This window comes from Anser cygnoides, chromosome 16 (genome assembly GCF_040182565.1).
Source record: "Anser cygnoides isolate HZ-2024a breed goose chromosome 16, Taihu_goose_T2T_genome, whole genome shotgun sequence".
Taxonomy (NCBI): Eukaryota; Metazoa; Chordata; class Aves; order Anseriformes; family Anatidae; genus Anser; species Anser cygnoides.
In genome coordinates this window covers 8491452-8514391 of record NC_089888.1, presented here as the reverse complement: position 1 = coordinate 8514391, position 22940 = coordinate 8491452, and the positions used below count along the sequence as shown (strand labels likewise).

The window sequence follows — 22940 nt, the reverse complement described above, 5'->3', positions numbered from 1 at the left end:
GGGGTGAGAATGCTGTTCTTCTCTTATCAGTGTTTTTGCACTTCAACATTAAATTATTATTTGCACTTAAGAAGTATTCATTAACCATGTCCAACAATCCATTTCCATTGAAAGCTTAGCTATGGACAAGTGGTGGTCATAATCCCTTTTCAGAGAAGCAGTGCTTAATGGCAGAAATAGCAGGCCAGTTCTCACTGGCATAATATCCGTAGTTTTAATGGTCATAAACTTGGTTGCAGACTTCCTTATTCTTGTTACTGATGAGTTTCTTTAGGTTCTGTTTTTTCCTACACACTACAAAATGTGCTACTTGTCTATTTGACTGACTCGTTTAAGATTCTAGCATGTAGCAGTCTTTGCAAAACTAAGCTCTCAGGAAAACTACTGTGAAATTGAAATTCAGTCAGAAATAGGAATGTTTGTTGAATGCTGGTGTTTTTTTTAGTTGTTTGGCCCTTTATTCTTAAATTGTGCCATGTAAAATTAAAATGATCTCAGTGCTGGTTTTATTTTTGTGGTAAATGAATGAAGTAACCCAAAATCTCATCTGATGTTATACTTGCAAATTAGTAATGTTGCAATTCTCTGTATGTAGCTTATTTGTGGAATTCATAATATTTCTTTATGGTACATTCTGCTCTTGTTAACATCTCTTCTTTTGAAATGGAAATGTTTCAATGAGGTTAATACATAAAATGCAAAGTAGACAAAAATTCAGATCTTGGCAGAGTGTTCCAACAGCTTTTATATTTAGAAAGTTATTAAATTTTTTGGTTTTTATGATCGGTCTGGCACAGACTAAAATAAATAATGACTTTGGTGATCTTGATTAGATTCCACAGTGGTGCAGCCCTGTAGCAGTCTTTCAGTTTACATGTAGGAGAAAGAGAGCTTTACCTACACAATCGCTAGGTATCTTCGTGAGTTCAGTCAGGGTCAAAATAGTTTGATTCATAAAAAAAAAAAAAAAACTTACTGAACACATAGTTCTGCAGCATAAAGGGAGACTGGTATTCTTCACATTGGAAATAGTCCTTCTTATAATAGAAGCAATGAAGAAATTGTCTCATTAGAAAATGTGTATTTAAGAATAGTTATTTCTTGCCTTTTACACAAATATGAATGGCACCTAATTGTTTTTAGGTAAAGTGTGCGCAGTACTGGCCACGGAAGGAAGAAAAAGAAATGTTTTTTGAAGATACAAACTTGAAACTAACCTTGATATCTGAAGATATAAAATCGTATTACACAGTACGACAGCTAGAATTGGAAAACCTTACAGTAAGTACCTAAACTACTACCAATCACATTTTTTAACCTCTGAGATGAGACTCGCCTCATCAACAAGCTCTTGAAAAAGCTGGTCATGTAATATAGCAGGTTTTGTCCTGGAATTGATGATTCTGCATGAGATTGTTTTCAACATTGCAATGTATTAGAGCGTTACTCTAACAGAGAAGAGAAAAACAGAATCGTGCAGAGCAGTGAGAGCTGAGCTAAAGCTCCTGCGTGAGACTGCCTCAGGAGGAATGCCATTAACTTTCACTGAATGCAGGAAACTGAAGATAATGTCTGTGAGGTTCCTGATGGTGCTGAGCTAGGTGTGTATGTTGGGACATTCTCACCTGAATTCTGTTCAGTCCTCATACTGCTCACTACTGGAAGGTACAGATATTCCTTTGCTCAGCTGTTCACATCTTGCACGCTTCCTTCTGCCGGGAAAAGTGAGAAAGCAGATACTAATTTGACTAATGAAATTGTACCCGAGTAAGGATTTGTTCGTTGTAGTTTGCAGTGTGCACTAAAAATGATACCTGCCATAGACGTGTTTTAGATGGTTGTACCTCGGTGTTCCAAGAGGGTGTGAACAGCAGTGATACAGCAGGCCTGGAAGAACGTTTTCAGATGGGGAATGAAGCTGTAAAGGAATGCCTGTGATCGTGTGAGGGTTTTGACTGCAGAAAGTGGGAAGGGCTTCTGTAGTTTGCTGTACTTCATTTTGAGAACTCTTCAAATGGTACTCTGCCATTCGAAATTGGACTGCGGTAGTGCCAGCTGCCTGTGGTGATGCAAGCATTTGAACTGTACTGAGAAAACTAAGATAGGTTATGTGTAAGTAAATTTACTTATCCAATTTAATTTGCTCAAAACAGAGGCCTTTTACAACAAGAGATAATTATTTGTAATTAGTTAATTAGCTATGGAGCTATAAAACTCCCTCAGAGTATGGAACTTTGAATTTGTCAGCTGTTGTGTCGGTGCACTGTACAAGAAGTAGCGGTGTAGTCTGAATCTCACACACAGTCAAGCTGGCACACTGCTCCATGCCACATAAACCAGTTACTTCCAAAGGAAGAAGCTAACATTTTTCCAAAGGCACAAATCTGAAATTGACTTACAGCTGACATTTGAAGCTATAAAAACATCAAAATTTTGAAGCTGTATGTCTAAATATATAAGAGATTATTTGCTAGGAAAATAAACGTGAGGAATTGTTTGCTCATTAGAACATTGTTGTAGGCAGCTGTGCTTTGAATGGCTTTGACTTGCGTGTCCCAGCTAAAGGACTTCAAAGTACTGTCTTTTGCAGACGCAGGAAACTAGAGAGATTCTGCACTTTCATTATACTACGTGGCCTGACTTTGGAGTCCCGGAGTCACCTGCTTCATTCCTCAATTTCCTCTTCAAAGTGAGAGAATCTGGCTCACTTAACCCTGAGTACGGACCCGTTGTGGTGCACTGCAGTGCAGGAATCGGAAGATCAGGAACTTTCTGTTTGGTTGATACATGTCTTCTGCTGGTAAGAATAACTGCTTCGAGACCATGTGCTATTTAGTAGAGTCACAGTCAGGAATGGCTTGTTGTAAGCCTACAAAGAGCTGTGGTGTTTTCTCTGGAGTATTCTTGCATGTTATTTCTCGTTATCTTACTCTTATTCTGTGTTGGACTGTGTTCCACTTTAAAATTAAGGCAGAGCTTATTCTATGCTGGCCATTTTGGGTCTGGGGAAGAAAAGTCTCTAGTTCTTAGAACAATTTGCAAGGCTAGAGTTTGCCCTTGTGGTTAAGAAAAAAAACACACTAGGTGTTCACTAAATAATACTGTAAACTATCCTGAAACAATGTAAAATACATCTAATGTGTTTCCTTTAATGGAGTCAACTTACCCTGGAGGCAGGGGAAGATTTTGGCTTTATTCTTTAACTGTGCGAGAGCAACTAATACACAGAAGTCAGGCCTAGGTCAGAATACCCATTTTTTAAATTATTTTATTTATTATATTTTCAAAAACAAGAAAGACAAAAGAAAAAAAAAAAGAAGGGAAAAAAATACAACAAGATTTTGGGGAACCAGTATCCCATCTCTCTCTTTTCAGAAGCCAAATAAGTAGCTGATACCAGTTTTTTTAATTAGTTTATTAGTTCTGTAATATGGAGGATGGTCTGATGGCCATAGTATAAAAGGAGTCATTGTATTGAATCTCATCAGAGCATTAAGGCATGTTTCCCATTTTTTACCCTCAGATGGACAAACGGAAAGATCCTTCTTCTGTGGATGTTAAACAAGTTCTCCTAGAAATGAGGAAGTACAGAATGGGACTTATACAGACAGCGGATCAGCTTCGTTTCTCCTACTTAGCTGTTATTGAAGGAGCAAAATTCATTATGGGAGATGCTTCAGTGCAAGTGAGTATTGACTGCAGAGCCAGATGTAGTGAGCTGCAACTCTTTAACTGTAGCAGATAAGTGGGATGAACAGAATAGAAAGGAGCTTTAACTTACTTTGTCTTCAATGAATTTTTATATTCTGGGGTTCTTAATAGAACACTTTACTATCTGACTTCTAAAAAACAAAAACAAACAAACAAAAAAAACCTACCTGTAGCCCTGTTGTGTAATAGCCCTTTGCATGCTTTTCAGCGCTATTACTGGGGTGTAGACTGGGTACATCAGCTGTCTTTCATTTTAGGTAACAACACTTTTCTAATATGTCAGAAAAAGTATAAAAGTGTTATGATCAAATCTTGTATATTTCTTTTATGGTAAGCAAAACCATCAACTAGGTTCTATTTTGTGCTATTTAAAGTTTCCAGACATAGATTAAAATTTCTTGCATTCATAGCTGATGTCTTCAATGTACTGGATATAGCCTAGGTTTGGAGTTCTTTTTGTGTCTTTTTTTTTTCCTTTTTATTGATGCAAATGAACAGCCACTCTAAAAATAAATGAAATAGACTGTAAAGAGCCTGCCTTGTTAGAGTAGTTTACATAAAAGAAATAATGGAAAACTTCACATGGCGTTTTTTCCCTGAAGGAACAGTGGAAAGAGCTCTCCAATGAAGACCTGGACCCACCACCGGAACACACCCCACCACCTCCCAGACCACCAAAGCGAACCTCAGAAATGCACAATGGAAGGATGCATGAACATGCGGAATTCTTTCCTAAGCATGAAGTGGCAGAGGAAGAGATTAGTTGCTCAGTCAGCACTGTGGAAGAGATGGTTCCAGATGGCAGAGCTTGTTCGTCTGTGCCAGTGATCACGGACAGGTAATTCCTTAAGTTTCCCACTTTAACTGCCCCCAAAAGACTGTCCAGTTGCCTTATGGCTTTAAGAAGTTACAAGAAGCTTGCTCGTAAATGGCATTTTGTACAGCAGGTTCTGAACAGAACATCCTTGATTGAGTTAGTGTAATAGCAGTTCTGAAACAAAATCTGTGGTGGCTCCTTTTCAGTGAAGGCCTTACACTTTTTCTTTTTAACTTCACCCATAAACTAGGGCTATTTATGGGATCCTGCTTATAGTTAATGAACAAGTGACAGCATAATGGGGTGGTTTAGTCTAAATTTACTTGCGGTGTATGTGTTAAGTTACAGAGGAGCACATTCACTAGTTAGTGGCAGTATTAGTCATGTAGCTGAAAGCAAGGCTGACTAGGTTTCATTGCACTTAGAAATGTGAAAGTAATTATAGGCAAAGCTACTTTTGATGAAAGGAGTAGAAGGGGCTCATGAGCACAGAACTTTCCTACCTGTCATTGTGATGTATAAGAGAAGCCAAGGTTCCTACAAGCTTAACCACTAGATGTCACTCCTGCCTTATTAGTGTGGTGTGGAGCTGGTTGAAGTTAGCATGCCTTGGTGTTGCTGGCATCCTGCATGTTAACTAGTTTTATTCAGAACAACCAACTGAATGCCCCACAGAATAAAGAGTAAACATTTAAAAGTATATAAAAAATAATAATTAAAAAACAAAACAGCTAGGCAAATCCCACCAGGGATAATCAAGGGGAAGTTTAATTTTCCCCCACTAGATGGTCTCCTAAGAAGACAACATTCAGCTTCTCACAGGAATATTGGAATAAAAGTATCAAACTTTTTTATTCTCCACAGAACTCTAAGGCCTTTTCAACAGATGCAGCTGGCAGACTTGATATATTTTATTTAGCTAGACCAGTGGGGGAGTGTGTGACTCTGGAAACGGGAGATTAGTGAGGCGTGTTTCCAGTAGTCTTCCTTCGAAATAAACCTCCTCTTAATTCCGCAGAGCAGAGAGGCTGAACGTGTTATCTCCCCCCAAATTGTGCTGGAGGCAAAGAGATAAATTGGACGTGTCTCCTTTCCCCATTTAACATGATGCAATGTTTAGATCAGGATTTTTTTTGATTCAGCAGGGGAGAATCTGGAAGTGAAATACTTAAATTACAAACGCCTTTACTAAAAAGAAAGGAAAACTTGGGAATAGAATAGAATAGAGTAGAATAGAATAGAATAGGGCACGAATAGAGGCTTAGCTACAAAAGACAAAAACGTTAGAATAGAAGCACCTCCCTCTTTCTTCCCTCAGTGACAACACAGTGCTGTTACCAGAATATTTGCTGGGATGTGAGACGTTAGCTAATGCTTTTTGAGCCCAATGGGGAGTGTGGATTTAAAGCTGTTATCTTGTCATTTGCTTTATAAATCTGGATTTTTCAGCGAATAAATGATTTCCTGGAAAGACTTGGTGCAGCTTAGTCTAAATGAACACAAGACATGCCCAGTTCTGAAGAGCTCGGAGGCTTAGATTAATTTTATTACAGACACTTGCCTGAGGCTGGAGTTGAGTCATCCTCTGGAACTGCTCATCTTCCTCATTAATCGCAGAGGCTGGTTTGGACTGGGCATCTGCCTGTTACCCTGCTAAGTTACATCCTATCGTACACATTATTTTGTGTTAGAAAAGGCCAGGGCTCCTGAGCTCTTTCATCCCGCACTAGTGCTGCAGCTGCAAGATGAGGCCTCCTTTTGATGACTGCTGTTGTCCTCGTGCTTGGACAGTGAGCTCAGAAGTGAGGGAAGTGAAATGTGCAGGCAGGAGGGGGAAGGAGCAGAGAGTAATGGGCATATTGGTGTGAAAGGATGAGACAGTGAGAGGCTGGAAGAAATGGAGACGTGCTGGCAGAAGTGAGCAAAGAAGAGGCAGCAGTCTTAAGCGTGCTTTTTTTTCCTGCCCAGGTACGCGTACGTGGTGCCTGGGATGGCAGATTGCTGACTTCTGTACTTGAGCTGTCAGCAGATGTGTAGGAAGTCCCCATGCAAAGCATCTCCCTGCTGGTTACCACCCTGCTGGTTGTCACGGCACGGTCGTGCTCTGCTTTCTAAATTCAGATAGAAGTTGTACTGTAGATCTGAAAGTTCCTGCTCAGTTTAGAAGCTTCCTTGGGTGTCAGGATACTGTCACCATGATGGAGGCCTAGTATCCAGAAATAACATTAAAAGGTGGAGAAATCATCAGTTCCATCGCTAAAAGCTATCACAACATGTGTAGCCACTCTTCATAAGTTACGGTTGCACGAGCAACTCACAATTCCACCCTTTTCTCACTTTTTGAGCGGGTGCGTGGGTTTAGAACTGTAATGTTCCCCTAAGCTGGATGTGGCTTTGTACAAGTTTGGTTCTTGTCTCTGGCTGTGCAGGTGGCAGATCTGTGATGAGCAATGGAAGTAGGTGGTGATTAAAGCTAAGTCACCTGGCTCTGTAAAGGGCACGGAATACTCCCCAAGCATGGTTACCTAGCAAGAGCTTCCCTGGGGATTGAATGCATAAGTAATCTGAGCATCTGGTACAGACTGAATGTTTACTATCCTTTCTTTCTGGGTGGCTTTTGATGACAAACGCTCTTCTAAACCTGTAATTTAATAGCCTGAACCGTAATCATTAGGGACAGGCTTTGGTGTGTCATCTGCTGCAGCTCCTGATAGCAAGAGATTTCCACCTTTGTGATGTTTAGTGGGTGAGGCCATGCTCTCGTCGAGTCTGCCTGGCTTCTCTCCAAAATGCAAAATCCAGTACTGAATATTTATTTCTTTGTCCTTAAGCACTAGTCAAGACACTGAAATTCGGAGGAGAACTGTTGGTGAAAATCAGCATCTCTCACCCCACAAAGAAGAGTCGATGAAGTCAGACAACTTAGAAGAGGATGACGAGAACATGATGACAACTTGGAAGCCATTTCTAGTGAATATATGCATGTTCACCTTCCTCACAGCAGGGGCTTATCTTTTTTACAGGGTATGTTTTCATTGATGGACATGCCAGCACGAATGACCCTGCAGAAAACACCAACGATTTGATCGGTTTGTAATAAGCTTCTGTGAGAGAAAGCTAATTGAGGCATCGGAGCCTTGTCTCAGTGGAGATAGATCTTAGGTTGCAAGGCCGGAACTTTGGTTAGGGCTTAAGAGAGAATTGATGCACTAGGGTTTTATCTAGCCCTGTGGTCCCAAGAACATAATATTCTAATCTCAGGGCCTTAAAATATTCAGGAGTAAGCAAAGAAAATGCCAAATAGTCTGTTTTCCTTTTTTTCTTTTTTTTAAACTAAATAATAGAATTACAACACATTGTTGTTTTTAGCCTTTTTTAAAAAGCCAGTTCTTTTTCTTTCATGTTTCAGAAAAACTAGGCACAAGTGAAACTTGCTTGTACTCTCCAAGTGTTGTAACCAAATACATGAGTTATATTGATGAGTTCCCCCAAAAAAAGAAAAATAAACCCACATACCTGAAGAATGTAAACTTTTTGAAGGGGGGGAGAGGGGGGGCAGTTGTGGTTGGGTGTTTTTTTAGTTTTGTTTTGTAACTTGCTTCATCTGTTAAAGACTGAGTTGTGGGCAGTGCCTGTGGTATTGATATATTTAATCTTGGCATAACTGTTCTTAAAGAGCTTATTGTTTTACATGTGTTTATAGAAACAGGCTTCTGCATTTGCTCAGGGTATCCCAACATGTCAAGCTCTTTTTTCTTTTTTTCTTTTTTTTGGAAATAAGTGTATCTTCTCATTGACTTTTGTTGCACTCTACTTGCACATATGTCTATTTACATTGCACCATCCTTTGTAAAGCTGTTTTTACTTTTATATTCTGGGTTAGGAGAAGGTGAGGGGAGGGAGAGAAACGGGAAACGAAATTCAACCAAAACGTGTCCACCAGCATTTTGCAGCTGTTCAGTTGGCATTGAGAAGGACCAGTTCTTAAACCTCATCATTTGGAATGTAAAATGCAGTTTCACTCTACATCTGTACGTCTGCTTCATAAGGAATAGCATGCTTCCTCCAGCGGCTGGAGAGGTAACGTGCTCAGAGGCAGTGCGGGTAATGAACAGGAAAGCGTTTCAAGAAATCCAGAGCAATTAATGCTGTGGCAGCTTCCTTAAGAAGTAAAAAGCTCAACAGAAGACATGTTGGTCTGAGAATGTATCAGCTGGCTTATGATGCAAGCATTTGCGTGTTCTGCTTCTTTAAAGCAAAGATTTAAAATACTGGCTTAGTTTGGCTCGAAGATGCACTGTTCAGTGATTGTGGGACACGGTGGTGCTGGTGGGTAAGTCTTGCGCCTCTGCAGACAGGGTTGTCACTGTCCTAACGTGAGTTGGGTGGGTTTGTCCTGTGCCGTGCTGCATCTGAATTGTTTCGCTTGGTGAAAACGTAAAGTGCTTGTAAATAAGGGTTTGGGTGCACTGGTGGAACCGTGACTGGAAGCCTGCGTTGCACTGAACAGTCTTAGTCAATGCTGTTCCTCGCATTAGTACCAAATTATTATTGCTTAAACAACAGCAGCAAAGACTTCTTTGCTGATGTCATGGGGCAGAAGACGAGAGTCAATTCACTACTGAAAGGTGTAGTGAATGAAACTAATCCATGACAACTGGTTTGCAACAGTGTTAATAATCAGTTCTTTTTATCTTTAAATGCTTTCTGGATTTATAGCACTTAATCACCATTCTCAGTGCAGACATCACTATGGAGTATCTTATGTAAGTCTCTTTCCACTCCATATTTATTTTTGCAAAACTGTCTGTAGTGTAGCTCTTCTCCTTCAGTGAATAAGGTGGTAAACTGGGGGGTGGGAGTTGTTTCTATTTTGTGTTCTGTCAAGCTTGCATCAAGGGCTTTTCACAAGTACAATAATAAATCCTCAGGTAGTACTGGGAGTCAATACTTTACCTGTGAGACTGTTGGTCAGACCAGTACTGGAAAGGAGGAATGTTGTAATCAGTCAATATTTAGTTATATTATTGGAATCATGAAAAATGAGTATAGAAAAATGGTAATATATAACGGCTCATCTGTGTATTTAAGATACAGTATGTGATTGCTTTGTCCCCACTATTCTCTCCATCATCTGGTAGAATATTGTTCTAAAGCAACATTTGTACATCATTTGTATTAAAATGCATGTAAAGTCTTCTAGTGTCCTGATTAAATACCACGTGCTTGAAAGGTGAAAGAACTTATATTTCTGCTTACTGATGTGCCCAAATTATATTTGCATGAACTGATCATTAAGTGGCTGTGGTTCAAAGGGTGTTGCTGAAAGTCTCTTCGTTCAGCGATAGATTGATTTGGTGTTTATCAGATAACATGTACTCGCCTAATACTTGGCATGACTTCCTCTTGAATTTCTGCGTACTCAGTGTAACCCGGTTGTTTAGCATGGTTCATTTCAGCTGAGTAAGTATAGTACAGACATTCCAGAGTGTTTAGTAAGCCGTATCCACACCTCACCTCCGGTCACTTGAGGCAAGTGATTGCTAGGTATGACTTGCTGTGCTGCCTGCAGAGCTGCGCTGGAGGATGAGGAAGAAAACCTTTTTTGCAAGATCTCAGTAGTATGCTTTGAGCTGCAGAAATAGAGGCTCTTGAAATGGTGTCGTGTCGTCGTCCCCCCCCCCCCCCCAGCTATGCTGTTCCCAAGAAGGAAAGCTTTAAATTTTAGGCTTGACAGTAAAATAAAGCATCTTCCTTTGAATCCAGACTAATTCACCTGCACTGTTTCTGCAAATTATTCTAGTAAGAGACGCTTCCTGCAGAGGACGTTTTGAACACCCCCCCCCCCCCCCCCCCCCCCCCTTTTCTGCCAACGTACTTTGCTATTTCTTTCATCTGCTCCAAATCCAGGAGAATTGACACTTTCCTGGGGTAGACAGTGAAGTAGCCCACAAGACCAGTGAGGTGTGTATAAGGCTTATAATACTGAACTGTAAACATTTTTGTTTTGATGTCTTGTATATGTATGTAGTAGTTTGGGTGTGTATATACAGTAGCACTTCAAAGTGGGTGTATTGGTTAACCTATTCTTGGAAAATGGACAAATATCCATGTTAAACTTGTTAGAAAGTTAGTGAGCTGCTCTGCTATATGCCTTAAGCAAATATTTACTCATCAGGTCTTTCTTTTTTACAGATTGCCATAGAATAAACTTTTTTAAAAAAAATAAAAAACAAAAAAGCTAAATGTTTTGGTATAATACATTTTCAGGTATCTTGTCTTTTGTGTAAGCCACTGCAAAGACCTCAGAGGTTAGAGTAAAATTGTACAGTTTTTCAATTTCCCATCCAAGTTTTCAGTTCTCATTTTAGTTGTTACAATAAAATTCTTTTTTTAAAGAACGTACATGTGTCTCATCGCTTCCTGTCTTCTCAGTGCTAGAGCCGTTGGCTTCTATTCTGAACCACTTGCAACTCTGGACTAACCTCATGTTTGTTATTTTTCTTCCTGGAAAATGTTTCAAATGTTACTGTAAGAACTTACTTGTCTTTTACTGAAGCGGTATACTGTACGCATACAATATACAAAACGTTCTCTGAAGGCAGTGTAGTGAAGGGGCAGATTAGGTGAATGAGGCTAGGGGGAAGCAGAAAACTTACCAAAGTAGGAAAATGTCGTTCCCCTGCTTTTAAATAAATCTGTAAATTAAAAGCAGAGTTAGACCATGGATAAGCAGCCCCGTCTAAGTTTAACCAAACTTTGCTACGGAATAGCATGACCTGACACCATGGTCCTGCTAGTCAGAGCTCATGAGTATGGAGTTGAAGTATCTCAGCAAGCTGCACCTCCCCAAGGGAAAAACTGACAGCCCACCCTGTTTCGACTGTGCAAGCCTGAACTTCCCACAGCTAGAAGTACATAACGTACCATGTATCGAGCTAGGATGTGTATCAAGAAAGTATCTTACCTGCCTTCAGGGGTTGATTGCCTTATCCCTGTTCCCATTATTCTAGACACACACCAGCATGAAGGACTTGCAGGAATTTGTCTCAAAAGTTTTATTAGAATTTTAGAAAAAAAGTATGAAATTCAACAAATAAATACTGAATAGAAAAAGTACTATATATATAAAATATATACACACAAGCCAAACCCTTTCAAGTATTTTACCTGAAGCCAGACTTCTCTTTGTGACTACCCTCCACTACATTAAATAAGTGTTGAGTAAGGAGCCTGACAATGGGTATGTGATTATGCAAAACCTTGGTCTATGACTAAAGAAATAAAATGCTTTTTGTATTTTTTTTAAACTTACTTAGATCTGTCCATATGGCAGGCTGATCTGTACATGGCTAATATGATAAATAACTTCCCCTTGTAAACTGCTGAGGATATACACTCAGTACTTACCCTTTCCAAGCCTTGCTCGAGCCTGGCCTAAGTTGCAATGATTACCCCAAAAATGGCTTTTAAAGTAACAAGTTTTTCTTCTGCAACTAAATTGCATAAAAAAAAATGGTAGCCACTTAAGGCTGCTAGATTTTTCTAATTTATATGGAAGTTGACGTAAGTAAGCTGTTATCTGCTAGTTTATAGATGGACTGTAGGAGAGTGATCATTTACTTCCTCTTAGAGAAATGCAAAAATTAATAAAATATTTTAAGTGAAAATAGATCATCTTTGACTTTTAGTTTGTGCAGGGGCAGCCAGTTCCAGTGAGATAGAGATTTAACTCAAGCAGCACCTCGATTTGAGATTTCATCATGTGCTGAGAGTGAGAAAATACAGATTCCAGTCTATTTAGTTTAGATTGCAAACTGTGCCCACTTTGGAAACAAAACTGTACTGTCAGTACGCAACATGTACATAGCAGGGTGTAGTAAACCAGACACTGAACAAACTAAATCCTCAGTACTCAGCTGTGAGGACAGTATGGTTTAGCTCCTCATATTCCACTACTAAAATACTGTGATTTCAATTTCAGCCTCTTGCTGCACAGTGTCTCTTAATTCACAGCAAATCCTGTCCATTTTCTCAAAGGCTTGCCGTCCTTTTTCACCTATGGAGAAAGAAAATACATCCCATGCTGAGGAAAAGAAAGCCGTTAGAAACACCCTGAGAAAAGTGCTACATTGAAATATTTCTGTCATGACTTTGTCACTCCTGAGAGTTCTTATTAAGCTCTGAACAAAAACATCTCTAAAGGAATAAGTTTTTAAAAAAATGCTAGAAGACACCATGGGGAAAAAAAGAAATCAGGCCTTCTGTAAACACGTTAATTTGGAGCATCACAACTGGAAAACTTGTTTTGTGATACATGCGAATCTTAGTATTTCTGTGAGGTAAGTCTGGAGAGCCCCAGAACTAAGCATGATCTTAATCGTTTTTAGCAAGAACAGAGAAATTAACCATCTCCTCGATAAGTGGACATCCTCCCCAGCTGCTAAGCATTTAATAAACTTATCCTAGACAATTCTCCTTTGCCTTTATTAGAAGTACACATACTGGACAGTAGTAACTTGAGAACATTGACATTTCATTACCAGGTCAACCCCACTGTGTATCTACAGAATTCAGGTGAAGTAACAGGTAAAAAACAATTTTGTCTGTACTTATGATGGCTCCAGTATTCAGAATGGAGCAGTGTGGAGAATAGGAACAGGAAAATCAGAACTAGTTGGTTTGTAGGTGGCTACATGAGACTACCAGGCTGAAATATTCTGTTGTTGTTTTGCTTTATAAAAGATCTTTAAATCATCTTAGCTAATCTCACAGAGCTAGAAGCAGCATTACTGTACTCTGCCAGGTTCAAATGTCATTTTTACAAAAGCTAGGAGGGGAAGATTACTACTGGTAGTAACTTAACGGTATATGAAAGAGCTGTTCACGAAACATTTCCATTGTCCCAGATGTGTTCATGCTGTACAACCACATAGGTAAAGCTTCAGGCCTGTCTGGTTTTGCACTATTTCATGCTACTCTTCGGAATCTATATTTGAAAGCTGTACGCAAGACTTACCAAAGGACAGTGTTGTTTCCCGGGCAGCATTCCTAACTTCCTCTATTTCAGATTGGCACAGATGGGCGACCTGCTCTATACTCTCTATAGCCTGTTTGAAAAAAAAGTAAAATTGCAACAGTAGCTTCAGCAAGCATTTTGATGAACACTTTTTTTGCAAGATAAACACATTGCAAACCAACTCCCACCTCTTCTTGTATCTGACTTCGACTGTGATCTTTCTTTTCTCCCCTAACATAAAAGCTTGCACCTAATTTTTACAAGCACGATCTCACTTCTGCTGCTTTCTCTTTTCAAGGCATGAAAAAGTGTTAAAACTCTAGCGTGCAGTTCACTGCTGCAGTATTGTTAAATTACCATAAAGCAATCAGGACCTTCACTGATAGGTTGTGCGACGGCAACAGCTGCTTTGCAAATCTGACTATTTGAGAGTAAGACTGGTTTGTGGGGCCTGTCTTGTGACTACGTGTTTGTAGAAACTGTACTCACAATAATTGCCTGTGTGCAAACAATTTATTACAGGCTTGTAGCTGTTTGATAGCTTTAAAGCTATTCTGACATTTTCTTATAATAGCAATAAAAATATTACTTTTATTTTCTGTCTATAATTGCCTATTATTAAAACAAGATGAACTGATTTAACTTCTATTTTCTACAGTTACAATGTAAGAACCAACTCCATATACAAATGACTCCACTGCTCGTTTTCATACACACTAGATGTCTCCCTGTCAGATACTGTCTGCTGTGACAATACTGTAGCAGTTAGGAAATATCCTTTCTACCATTTTGCTGTGCCTATCAAATCGAGACACTCCAAGCCGACTGCAGCTCCCTCTACCTGCTGCCTTTTAAATAACAGCAACAGTATTTTAGAACTGTGCCAGCCAAAGTATTCATCAAATAAAAGGAAGCTGAAAAAGTAACCCTACAAGCTTAAAAAAAAAATAAACACTTCATCACCCAGCAGTTTTTGCCAGACACAGCAAAAAACAAGCAGAGCTATAAATACTTACTCTGAGGTTTTTAAGGGCCAAACACGCAGCTTGCTGAAGTCTTGCATCACAATCAGCTAAAACATCAGTGTAAAAAAGGAGAGCCTAAAGGAAAAAAAAAAAAACCATAAGAAGAAAGGTTTTATAACCTAAGCGTAATTGAGCACTCAAATTCAGACTGACATTAGCACTGTTTTACCTATGTGAAATTGAATAAAGGACACAGAGAAATCAGTTGAGCACTTTGTGGTTTAGGTTCAAGAATAGATTGATGAAGTGCAACAGTACTATTCTAGGATAAAACAAGTTGCATGTATTCCAGCACCTAATTAGAGAAGCTGATAAGTACTGTAAGTTTTAACCTTTTCCCTAAAGTTCTTGTTTGCTGCTGCACGGGAGAGGCAGGATGTGGCTGCTTTGCTGACGCGGTGGTTGTCATCCAGCTGTAAAATCCCAAGCAGCCGTAAAGTCTGCGGTAGAGGTTGGAGCTTGTTCAATCGCTTTCCTTTCAATTTTTTAAGAGTCTTCAGCCGTCCAGGGCACTGCAGCTCCTCAATTAGCATCACTGCAAGTGAAATGACTTAACTTCAATAAATGACAAATGAAGACATTTTCAAGACAAGACAAACTCCTCTCTAATTCTGTCTCCTTCAGCCTATGAAGTTATTCACATGGCTAATAAGCAAGCTAGGCACGGCAGGAAGCACATCAGGATGACTGCCCCTTTGACCATCCTGTCTTCTTTCCCTTTCATTGTTTCATTTCCTCCTATGCCAGACTGTCAGACAAATGGAGCAGTGACTATTATTTCATAATTTTAGTGCACAGGATGCAACAAAGCCCTGGTCCTTATAAGACCTGGGTGCATCAAGTACAACACACGATGCAAGAGAACTCCTGCACATTTGGATATTAAGACAACCAGAATAGTCCTAAAACAAGGGGAAAAAGTGATCAAGAAAAATAATTTTTAAACAGCTTTGAAAAATCTTGCTGTATTGATTGAAAAGAAAACCTTGCATCTTTTCAAAAAAAAATAACCAGAGGCTGAATTGACAATTTGAATTTGAAGAGTATTCCAGGTCTTTTTCACTAATAATGCACAAATCCTCAGTCCCCTACCTGATAAATCATCTGCATCAAAAAATAAAACTAAAGATGCATCCAGTATCAGGACCATTTTAAAAATAATTCTTTTCTGGTACAGGCTAAATTTTAAAGTGCTATTGGACTAAGCTTCAGCAAGACTCTGGCTACTTCTTAGAAAGCACGTGCTACTAACCTCTGAAATTTTATTGCTATTAACTGTGTCATTGCTGCTGATATAGCCACACAAAGCTACAGACATCTACTCAGTCCTTGAATCTAGGTGTAGGTTGCTGCCAAACTGGTTTCTGCTCTAACTTCAGTACATCACAGAATCCTTTTTTTTTTTTTTTTTTACAACACTTGGGATGAACGTTTCCTTCACACCTCTGTTTTGTTTCTACCTGGTCAGATGTGAGAGTCAAGCACGCCTGTCCTGTTCTAACTATCCTTGCATGGTTATAAGGGGAATTAAAACCAAAACAAATTGGCAATGCAATGGTAGGACTGTTTTCTGCTCTGGAAGTTTATCTTCACCAGAAACCTGAGGAGGAAGAAGCAGCTCCTGGGCTTAACGATTTGAGTGAAGAAGCCAAGTGCTGCCATTACCTTCTTTAGCAAGTTTTCCCAAGTGTTTGTCCAGGCTGGCAATATGATGTTTCTCCAGGTAGCTATAAAATTGGAATAAAGTAACTGGTTCTGTTTGGTGGTATGGAGAGGGGAGCAATCCATCGCAGGTGACAATCTGCTCTAGAAACCTCCGCAATACTGAAATGATAACACAGAAAAGAACAAATGAGAAAAGGAAAAGTTGGTTAGATGTAAGCTGCTTAAAACATATGTTCTTTAAAGGCACAAGGACAATTTTCATCCTTGCAACAAAATGAAACCAAAGCAGCCTCATGTTCAAGGAACGCACTGGTACCTGCTTCTAATTGACCAGGGTATTTTTCCTTCATTTTGAGCGCCGATGTGTATTTCAGTGCATTATGGAATCTTTCTGCCGAAGCAAACAAGATACTGCCAGGCTCTGCGAGATCACTCCAGATCTTCAGATAGTGCTTCTTCTTCTTAGTCTTCTGAATAACTGAAAAATCACATTTTAGGAAAACAGTGAGCTCTAGCAGATTTTGGATTTTACATAAGAAATTATGCACCGCATGGCGTATCGAAGGATGTGTCAGCATCAATTGTATTTGCATTATATAGATGGCTTGTTTCAAAGCTGGAGATTTGCTGCCAGTATTTTAAACATCTGCAAGTACTGATTTCAGCAAGCTTTGGTTGTGGTACCTACCTGTCATTAGGAGACCTGAATGAGAGGCCTAGCAGAGCTCTACTGCCCCTCAGTTCATTAGTCACTTTTCCTGTCATCTGATTCGAGTTTCAAAAGAACTTTCTGTGAGTTTAACCATTTCCACTTCTACCAGCAAGAGGCATGCCACTTCCAAGCATTTTAGAGATCCTTTCTTATGTACCTTCACAAGCGGAAAACTCCGAACCTCTGAACGAGACGTGTTTTTTCTAAGAATTTAAAATTTACCTGTAAGAACTTTTTTAGTTATATGAATGCTTGTAAGGAATCTAGAATGAAACTCCGATGTATCTGGGAAAGCTCAAACAGCATAACCTGTAACTCACATCTCTGGAATGCCTTGACAATATGCAGTTACTCACTTTCTTCAACAGACGTATCCAAGACATCCCCCAGGACTTGTGTCTGCTCTGACACTTCTTCCAAAACGCTCTCCTGGACAATCTGGGCTATGTTTGGTGATCTGAGTTTCTGAAATGCAACATGCTCATCTCAGTAGCTGAAACAAAGGCAGTATCAAGCTCAAGATGAACGAGTTTTTGTTTCATAGAATCAAGCTTCTAAAATCTGTGAGAGAACACCAGCTTCTCTCAAAAGGCCTCTTTTCCCATCACTTCTGAGTACAAAGCTGCTCAGCAGAACAGGATAAATAAATCACGTTCTCCTGGAAAAGACTGTCCAGCATTTGAAATTCTTCTCTGCCCCATCTATTGACAACCGTGTAGCAGATCAATAGTAACAGATATACTGTCTTCTACAGGCCACCCAAATCAGAGGTGATACTTTGAGGACAATAATGTGCTTGAGCACTAACTGAAATCAACAGGGGAATGAGGTCTCAAGGAGAGATAAGAATTCTTTCTTCCCTATGTGCTACCAGTTCTTTCTGGAGGCAGCAGTTTTTCCATTCATCAAAAATAATAATATTAATCACCTGTTATTGGCACACAATGGAACCAAAATTTCTCCTACTTCTTTGGCAGCCTGCTTTGCACACAGAAGCATTTGTTAGAGCTTCATAAAAACCAAGAGGCTGAAAAAAGGCAGTGGTTTTGTATGACCTTTGTATGATGTGATCTGCCCACATACATGTATACGCTGCATTGCTGGGACACGATTGCCATCCTGAACCACTGCCCTGGAAACCCATAGGCTATTTCTTACCTGCAAGAGAGCTTTGCACAGCTTCAGATGAGTTATCAAAAGTACATCTAAGTTGTCATCACCAGTAGTTACACCTCTTGTTTCTGTTTTCATGTCACAGCCCAGGGACTGAAACGTGCTGTCATTGTATGTGCTGTTGAATGAATGAAATGAACCTCAGAGCATTCAAAAATAATTTTTAAAAAATTGTTTCTATCCTGGTTATTCATACCATTAGCAGCTCTGTGCAATTCGTACCTAGCCAAGCATCGTCTATCAGTAAGTAAGTGTCCCTGGGATCAGCCTTGCTTTCCCCTTTTCCTTGTCCCCTATAATAAAATGCTGCAGGTACCTACCTGATACTGGCTGTTCTTATGCTTCCAAATAACGAAAGCTCATCAGCACTGCAGTCAGCGTTTAAAAAGTCAAAACTTTCCAGCACTGTCTCCACCATTAAACTTTCCATAGATGAACGTTTGTGATGAAGTGTCTTTAGCTGTTGATAGAATGGAGGGACAAATACAGTTATTTGCAGGCATCAAACCATCAGGAAAACTAGCTCTTGGTACATTGCTGATTTCAGAAAATGGTTGCTAATTAATTTCACAGCATGCTTCAATATTTTAGTCTTTTTGTATTGCTTTTTGGATTTCCACACCTGTGAAGGTTGGTACAAGAGCTGACTTTCTCTGCATCTCCTGCCATTAGTGTCATATTCCCTGTTTCATATCCAGAAGTAGCAATCTGAGCAGGCTGCTCCATGTCAGTGTAGTATCCAAGAACTTTTCAGATTCTGTTTAACCCAGACTAGATTCCAGTTTGACTGCATGCAGTTTCTTATTTTTTTTTCCAGATTATTGACCTCTGAATAGTATTTGAACGCTGTCCCTGAGAGATGCAACACAGTGCTTCTGCGCAGACAGCTCTCATGGCTGCCTTTTCTGAGTACTGACTGACCTCTGGTGGCCAAACTTATTTTTGGGGAACATGCCACTGATACATCCTAATGTCAAGCCCACCCACTACAGGGTCATGAAATTCTTACAGTTCCAGGAGTAACAGTGGAAACTACATGCAGTGGAAGCTACCAAGAGTAAAACACTACCATACCTTTAATTTATCCCTCATAGATAAAACTTGGTCTTCCAATTTCTCCAGTTGGGCTTGCCTAACATTGTGTAATTTCAGCAAATTTAACAGTTCTTGGAGAGTTTTATCAATCGACTTCGTACATCCATCTAGTTTTACATCATTTGCAGCATTCAAGCTTTTCTGGCTAATGTTTTCTTGTTCTGTCAGATGGCGATTTCTAGCCTGGTTGAAAGAAGCTCTGCTGCCTTTGCCACGACTCAGAAAAGTAGATGGGTTAATTGGAAATCCATCCGCACACGGAGTCTTCTTCAGAATGTCCAGAGTTGCATGATTTGGAAGTGGATGTCGCTCTTCTGCACAAGCCTCTTGAATAATCACCAATGGCAATGTCCTGTGGTCTGCAGCTGGAGTTGCATTTCTAGACTCTGTCCCTTTCAGATCCTCAGAGCTGAATGAGTCAGCTTCACTCGTCTCTACAGGATCGTGAGGCTTGCTCCTCTCATGCACACCAAAATCACAGGCAGCCAAATAGCTCAGTATGCTGGGAGGCTGAGCTTCTTCACTTACATCCCCTTGGTTCTGTCTTTGTTGCAAAACAGACTGCAGCAAACAAAGGCATACGTGAGCACATATATAACTGAAAAGCATAAGATACCGCCTAAGATAGAGAACCGTGGTTTCCTGGCATGGTGAGGCAACACCAAATCTGACTTAGACTTGTTATTAGGGGAATGTATATATAACGTTATCAGTATTAGAGACATATTGCAGAAATAGAGATCATATAAAACAACCACTAGATTAAAACCCTCTTGAATGCATGGGGAGCTTTTCTATTCCCTTGGGCTACCCTTGGCAAAAAGGGGAGCTGAGGAAGAAGGCTTGTTTTACATAGCAATTCTAAGATACTGCTCTGCACCGTGACCACTGAGGCTGGATCCTAGTTTGATTCCCACTGCAGAGTATTAAAAATGTGCCCAGATCCCCACCGTTCTGGCTGCCAAGAGGCACATTTGGCAGGGATTTCATTTCTTCTACAAAATCTAAAATGAAACTTAAATTAATACAGGTTAAAAATAAAATAAAAATAATAAGAATAAAATACAAAGAAGCCCCCAGATAATCTGCAATGGTTCTAGAATGTTACATGTTCCCACATTTCTGACTGTGCTCTTCAATAGCCTAATCCAATCCACAAATCACAACCTAGGTTTGCACTTCGCATTTGTTTTCCTCAGCATACTCACCAGATAGTATTTCTCTCTGAAGCTGGGGGTATTTGGTGGGGTCCAGTTGTATAAAGAGTTCTTCCTGCTACCCACAGAAAACTTGGCAGTGGTTCCAGGTGACAAAAACAGGTTCTCTGTGTCAAAGGGTCTGTAGCAAAAGAAACAAAAATGCAAGTGTCAGTACAACCAGCAAGTACAGCTATGTCTAGCAACAGGATTAGTTAGGATTTGAATTGTGACATTTAGTAAACATCAGGGTGAATAAAAGGAAAGATGGACTGCCTCTCTGACCAGTACCTTTGGTTGCAGCAGCAGAGAAAGAAGGAAGTAGGCAAAAACTGTGTATATTTTACACAGAATTCACAACACCCTTCAGAAAGAGACCTGTGCCACAGTCTTTGGAAGAAGAGACCAACACGCCAGCAGTCTGACAAGTTCCCTGTCCCGCTGTAGTTTCCTACATGGCCAACAGTGCTGGCAAGTATGGTACAGGTTGCTTGCTGATAGCCACTGGACAGCTAGTGAGATACACACCGTATCAGACAGAAAGGAAATACAAAACATATAATGAAGGAAAAACGTAATTAATTTTCCTCCTCTTAACTTCTCATGTTGCACATGGACAGCATCCTTGAGTGCAACTCACCACTGTCATCCTCAGCATGGAGGTAACACTATGGGAGCTCGCCTAATACAGGTTAACTGGCTAAATTAACCAGTGTCACCCAGCTGGGGTTCATCAAACAGGCCAGTTCCATGCAGTCACATTAACAACCATCTGTATTGTCTCACTGCGTAGAAAATAAATCAGATTTCTGACAGCAAGAACCTCGTAGCCAAAGCCTGCTATGTTTACTGATGGAAGCAAATTGCTTCCATCCATGGTGCTTCTTAAGAGACACGGGGATCCATTCCTCAGGTTTTTCATTTGTAGCTTGTAATATAGCAATACAGTAATGCAAAATGACACTTGGTAGGGAACAGACAGGAATAACAATGTAAATCATCTTGCCCTTTTGACAATTACTGGTACCCTCTCGCAAAACACAGCTATAGAGCTGCCCTCCGCACAGGCAGGCAGTTGCTGTTACTGCAGGATAGCAAGAAGAGAGAGTGAAAAGAAGGGTGAACAAACACTGGAAAGAATCAAGTCTGCTCAAAACTATCTATTATCTCTTGCTTTTAAGCTCTTTGGGTATGATCTGTCATGCTGCTCCACATTGTACAGCAAACAAAGCATCACACTGGGACAGATCTAAGAGTCCATCTCACCCAACGTCTTGACATTGACAGAAGCCAGGAAGGAAATGCACAGGAGACAGGTCGACTGTGGCAGGCCTTCCCCAGACGTATACTCAAATTTCAGGCAATCCATTGCTTAGATGTGTCACGCGCCAGACTTTATAAGCAGAGTATTGCCATTAATCGTCACTAGCAGACAAACTTGTCCTTAGTTTGTCTAGCCACTTCTTGTGATCACTGACACAAAATCTGCGTAGGCCAGGACGACGCAGAAGTTTGATTATTTAACTTTGAAACACGGAACAAATACTTTGACTTGGGGTGTCCTCTGTGGCTAGTCATTTCCTTTTCACACTCTGCACAGCAAACACCTACGCATCAACACTTTTTCAAGCGTGAAAAATTCTAGCCTATTTAGTTTCTCCTTGTGATGAAAGTGACACCATCTCTCTGATCATTTTTGTTGTCCTCTATTTCTATATTGCCAAACGCATGTTGGCCTTTGCTTATGACTAATTAACCGAAATGCATGACATTACAATGCCTTCATTAAGGCCGATACTAATGCAGAGTATGACACTCCTTTAGCTTGCCTTAGCACCGTTGCAGGACTTCAGCATTCACATCCAAAACATGTCCCCAGCCTGACCTTGAAGGGTTTACAACTCATCAGAGCTCGTGTTTCCTAGATTGAACCTCCCATGACATCAGAAGCTGTGCACTTTGACACACTGAGAGGTGCCTCAGCCTTGCCAGTACCGTGTGGATACCAGTGAGATGTTTTATCAAAACCCTCACCCTTTGGAGGGGTGAAATACTTGAGATTTCTACCAATTCCTCACCCTTCTTCATTTTTCTGTTGGGTGTGTAAGGAGGACGCGTCCTGGATTATGTCCTCAGAGGAACATAAGTAATGGGGCAGAGCATAGAAGAGCTGAACTCAATTCTGTCTTCAGCTCCAGAGGCTCTGAACTCCTTTCTCCCACGGGCAGGACAGCACGCTAACCAGCCTCCTTTTGTCCAGTCCCGCCGTGTATTAAATAGCCACAAGGCCAAAGGACTCGTGGTGGATATACGTATCTGAATGCCCTCGTTAAGCCTGTGGATCCAGACTCGCGTTAATCCCAACAAAAATTCTGGTCAGCTGGAGCAGGCTCACTTATTAACAAGTCGTGAGTTTTTTTTTCCTTTTCTAATGAATACACACGAAAACATCGATGCAACTTTAACAGGGTGATCAGAGTTTGGTTTCTGCTGTTCATTGTGGCATAACGAGCACCAACATCAAGGT

General features: G+C 40.2%; 2 protein-coding genes across 11 annotated transcripts in view; one reads left to right on the top strand and one right to left on the bottom strand.

The window, feature by feature from the left end:
- The window catches only part of PTPN1 (protein tyrosine phosphatase non-receptor type 1), a 45055-nt gene extending 34122 nt beyond the window's left edge, over positions 1-10933 (top strand). Inside the window, exons 5-9 of one of the 2 annotated variants that reach the window (XM_066978147.1) lie at positions 1144-1281; positions 2591-2800; positions 3524-3685; positions 4314-4549; positions 7366-10933. In XM_066978147.1, coding sequence (XP_066834248.1) covers positions 1144-1281; positions 2591-2800; positions 3524-3685; positions 4314-4549; positions 7366-7567 — 948 coding nt within the window. In that variant the 3' untranslated portion in view covers positions 7568-10933. Of the gene's footprint in view, positions 1-1143; positions 1282-2590; positions 2801-3523; positions 3686-4313; positions 4550-7359 lie in introns of both variants that reach the window. The other variant, XM_048072538.2, reaches the window with a different exon arrangement.
- Positions 10934-11133: 200 nt separating this feature from the next.
- RIPOR3 (RIPOR family member 3) overlaps positions 11134-22940 on the bottom strand; it is a 59129-nt gene continuing 47322 nt past the window's right edge. For all 9 annotated transcript variants that reach the window (XM_066978135.1, XM_066978136.1, XM_066978137.1 and 6 more), the window contains 11 exons: positions 20426-20555; positions 19197-19778; positions 18443-18582; positions 18108-18240; positions 17306-17414; positions 16554-16715; positions 16238-16396; positions 14905-15107; positions 14564-14647; positions 13548-13638; positions 11134-12587 (listed from right to left, as the gene is read on the bottom strand). In XM_066978135.1, the coding sequence (XP_066834236.1) occupies positions 12487-12587; positions 13548-13638; positions 14564-14647; positions 14905-15107; positions 16238-16396; positions 16554-16715; positions 17306-17414; positions 18108-18240; positions 18443-18582; positions 19197-19778; positions 20426-20555 (1894 nt within the window). In that variant the 3' untranslated portion in view covers positions 11134-12486. The remainder of the gene's footprint in view (positions 12588-13547; positions 13639-14563; positions 14648-14904; positions 15108-16237; positions 16397-16553; positions 16716-17305; positions 17415-18107; positions 18241-18442; positions 18583-19196; positions 19779-20425; positions 20556-22940) is intronic.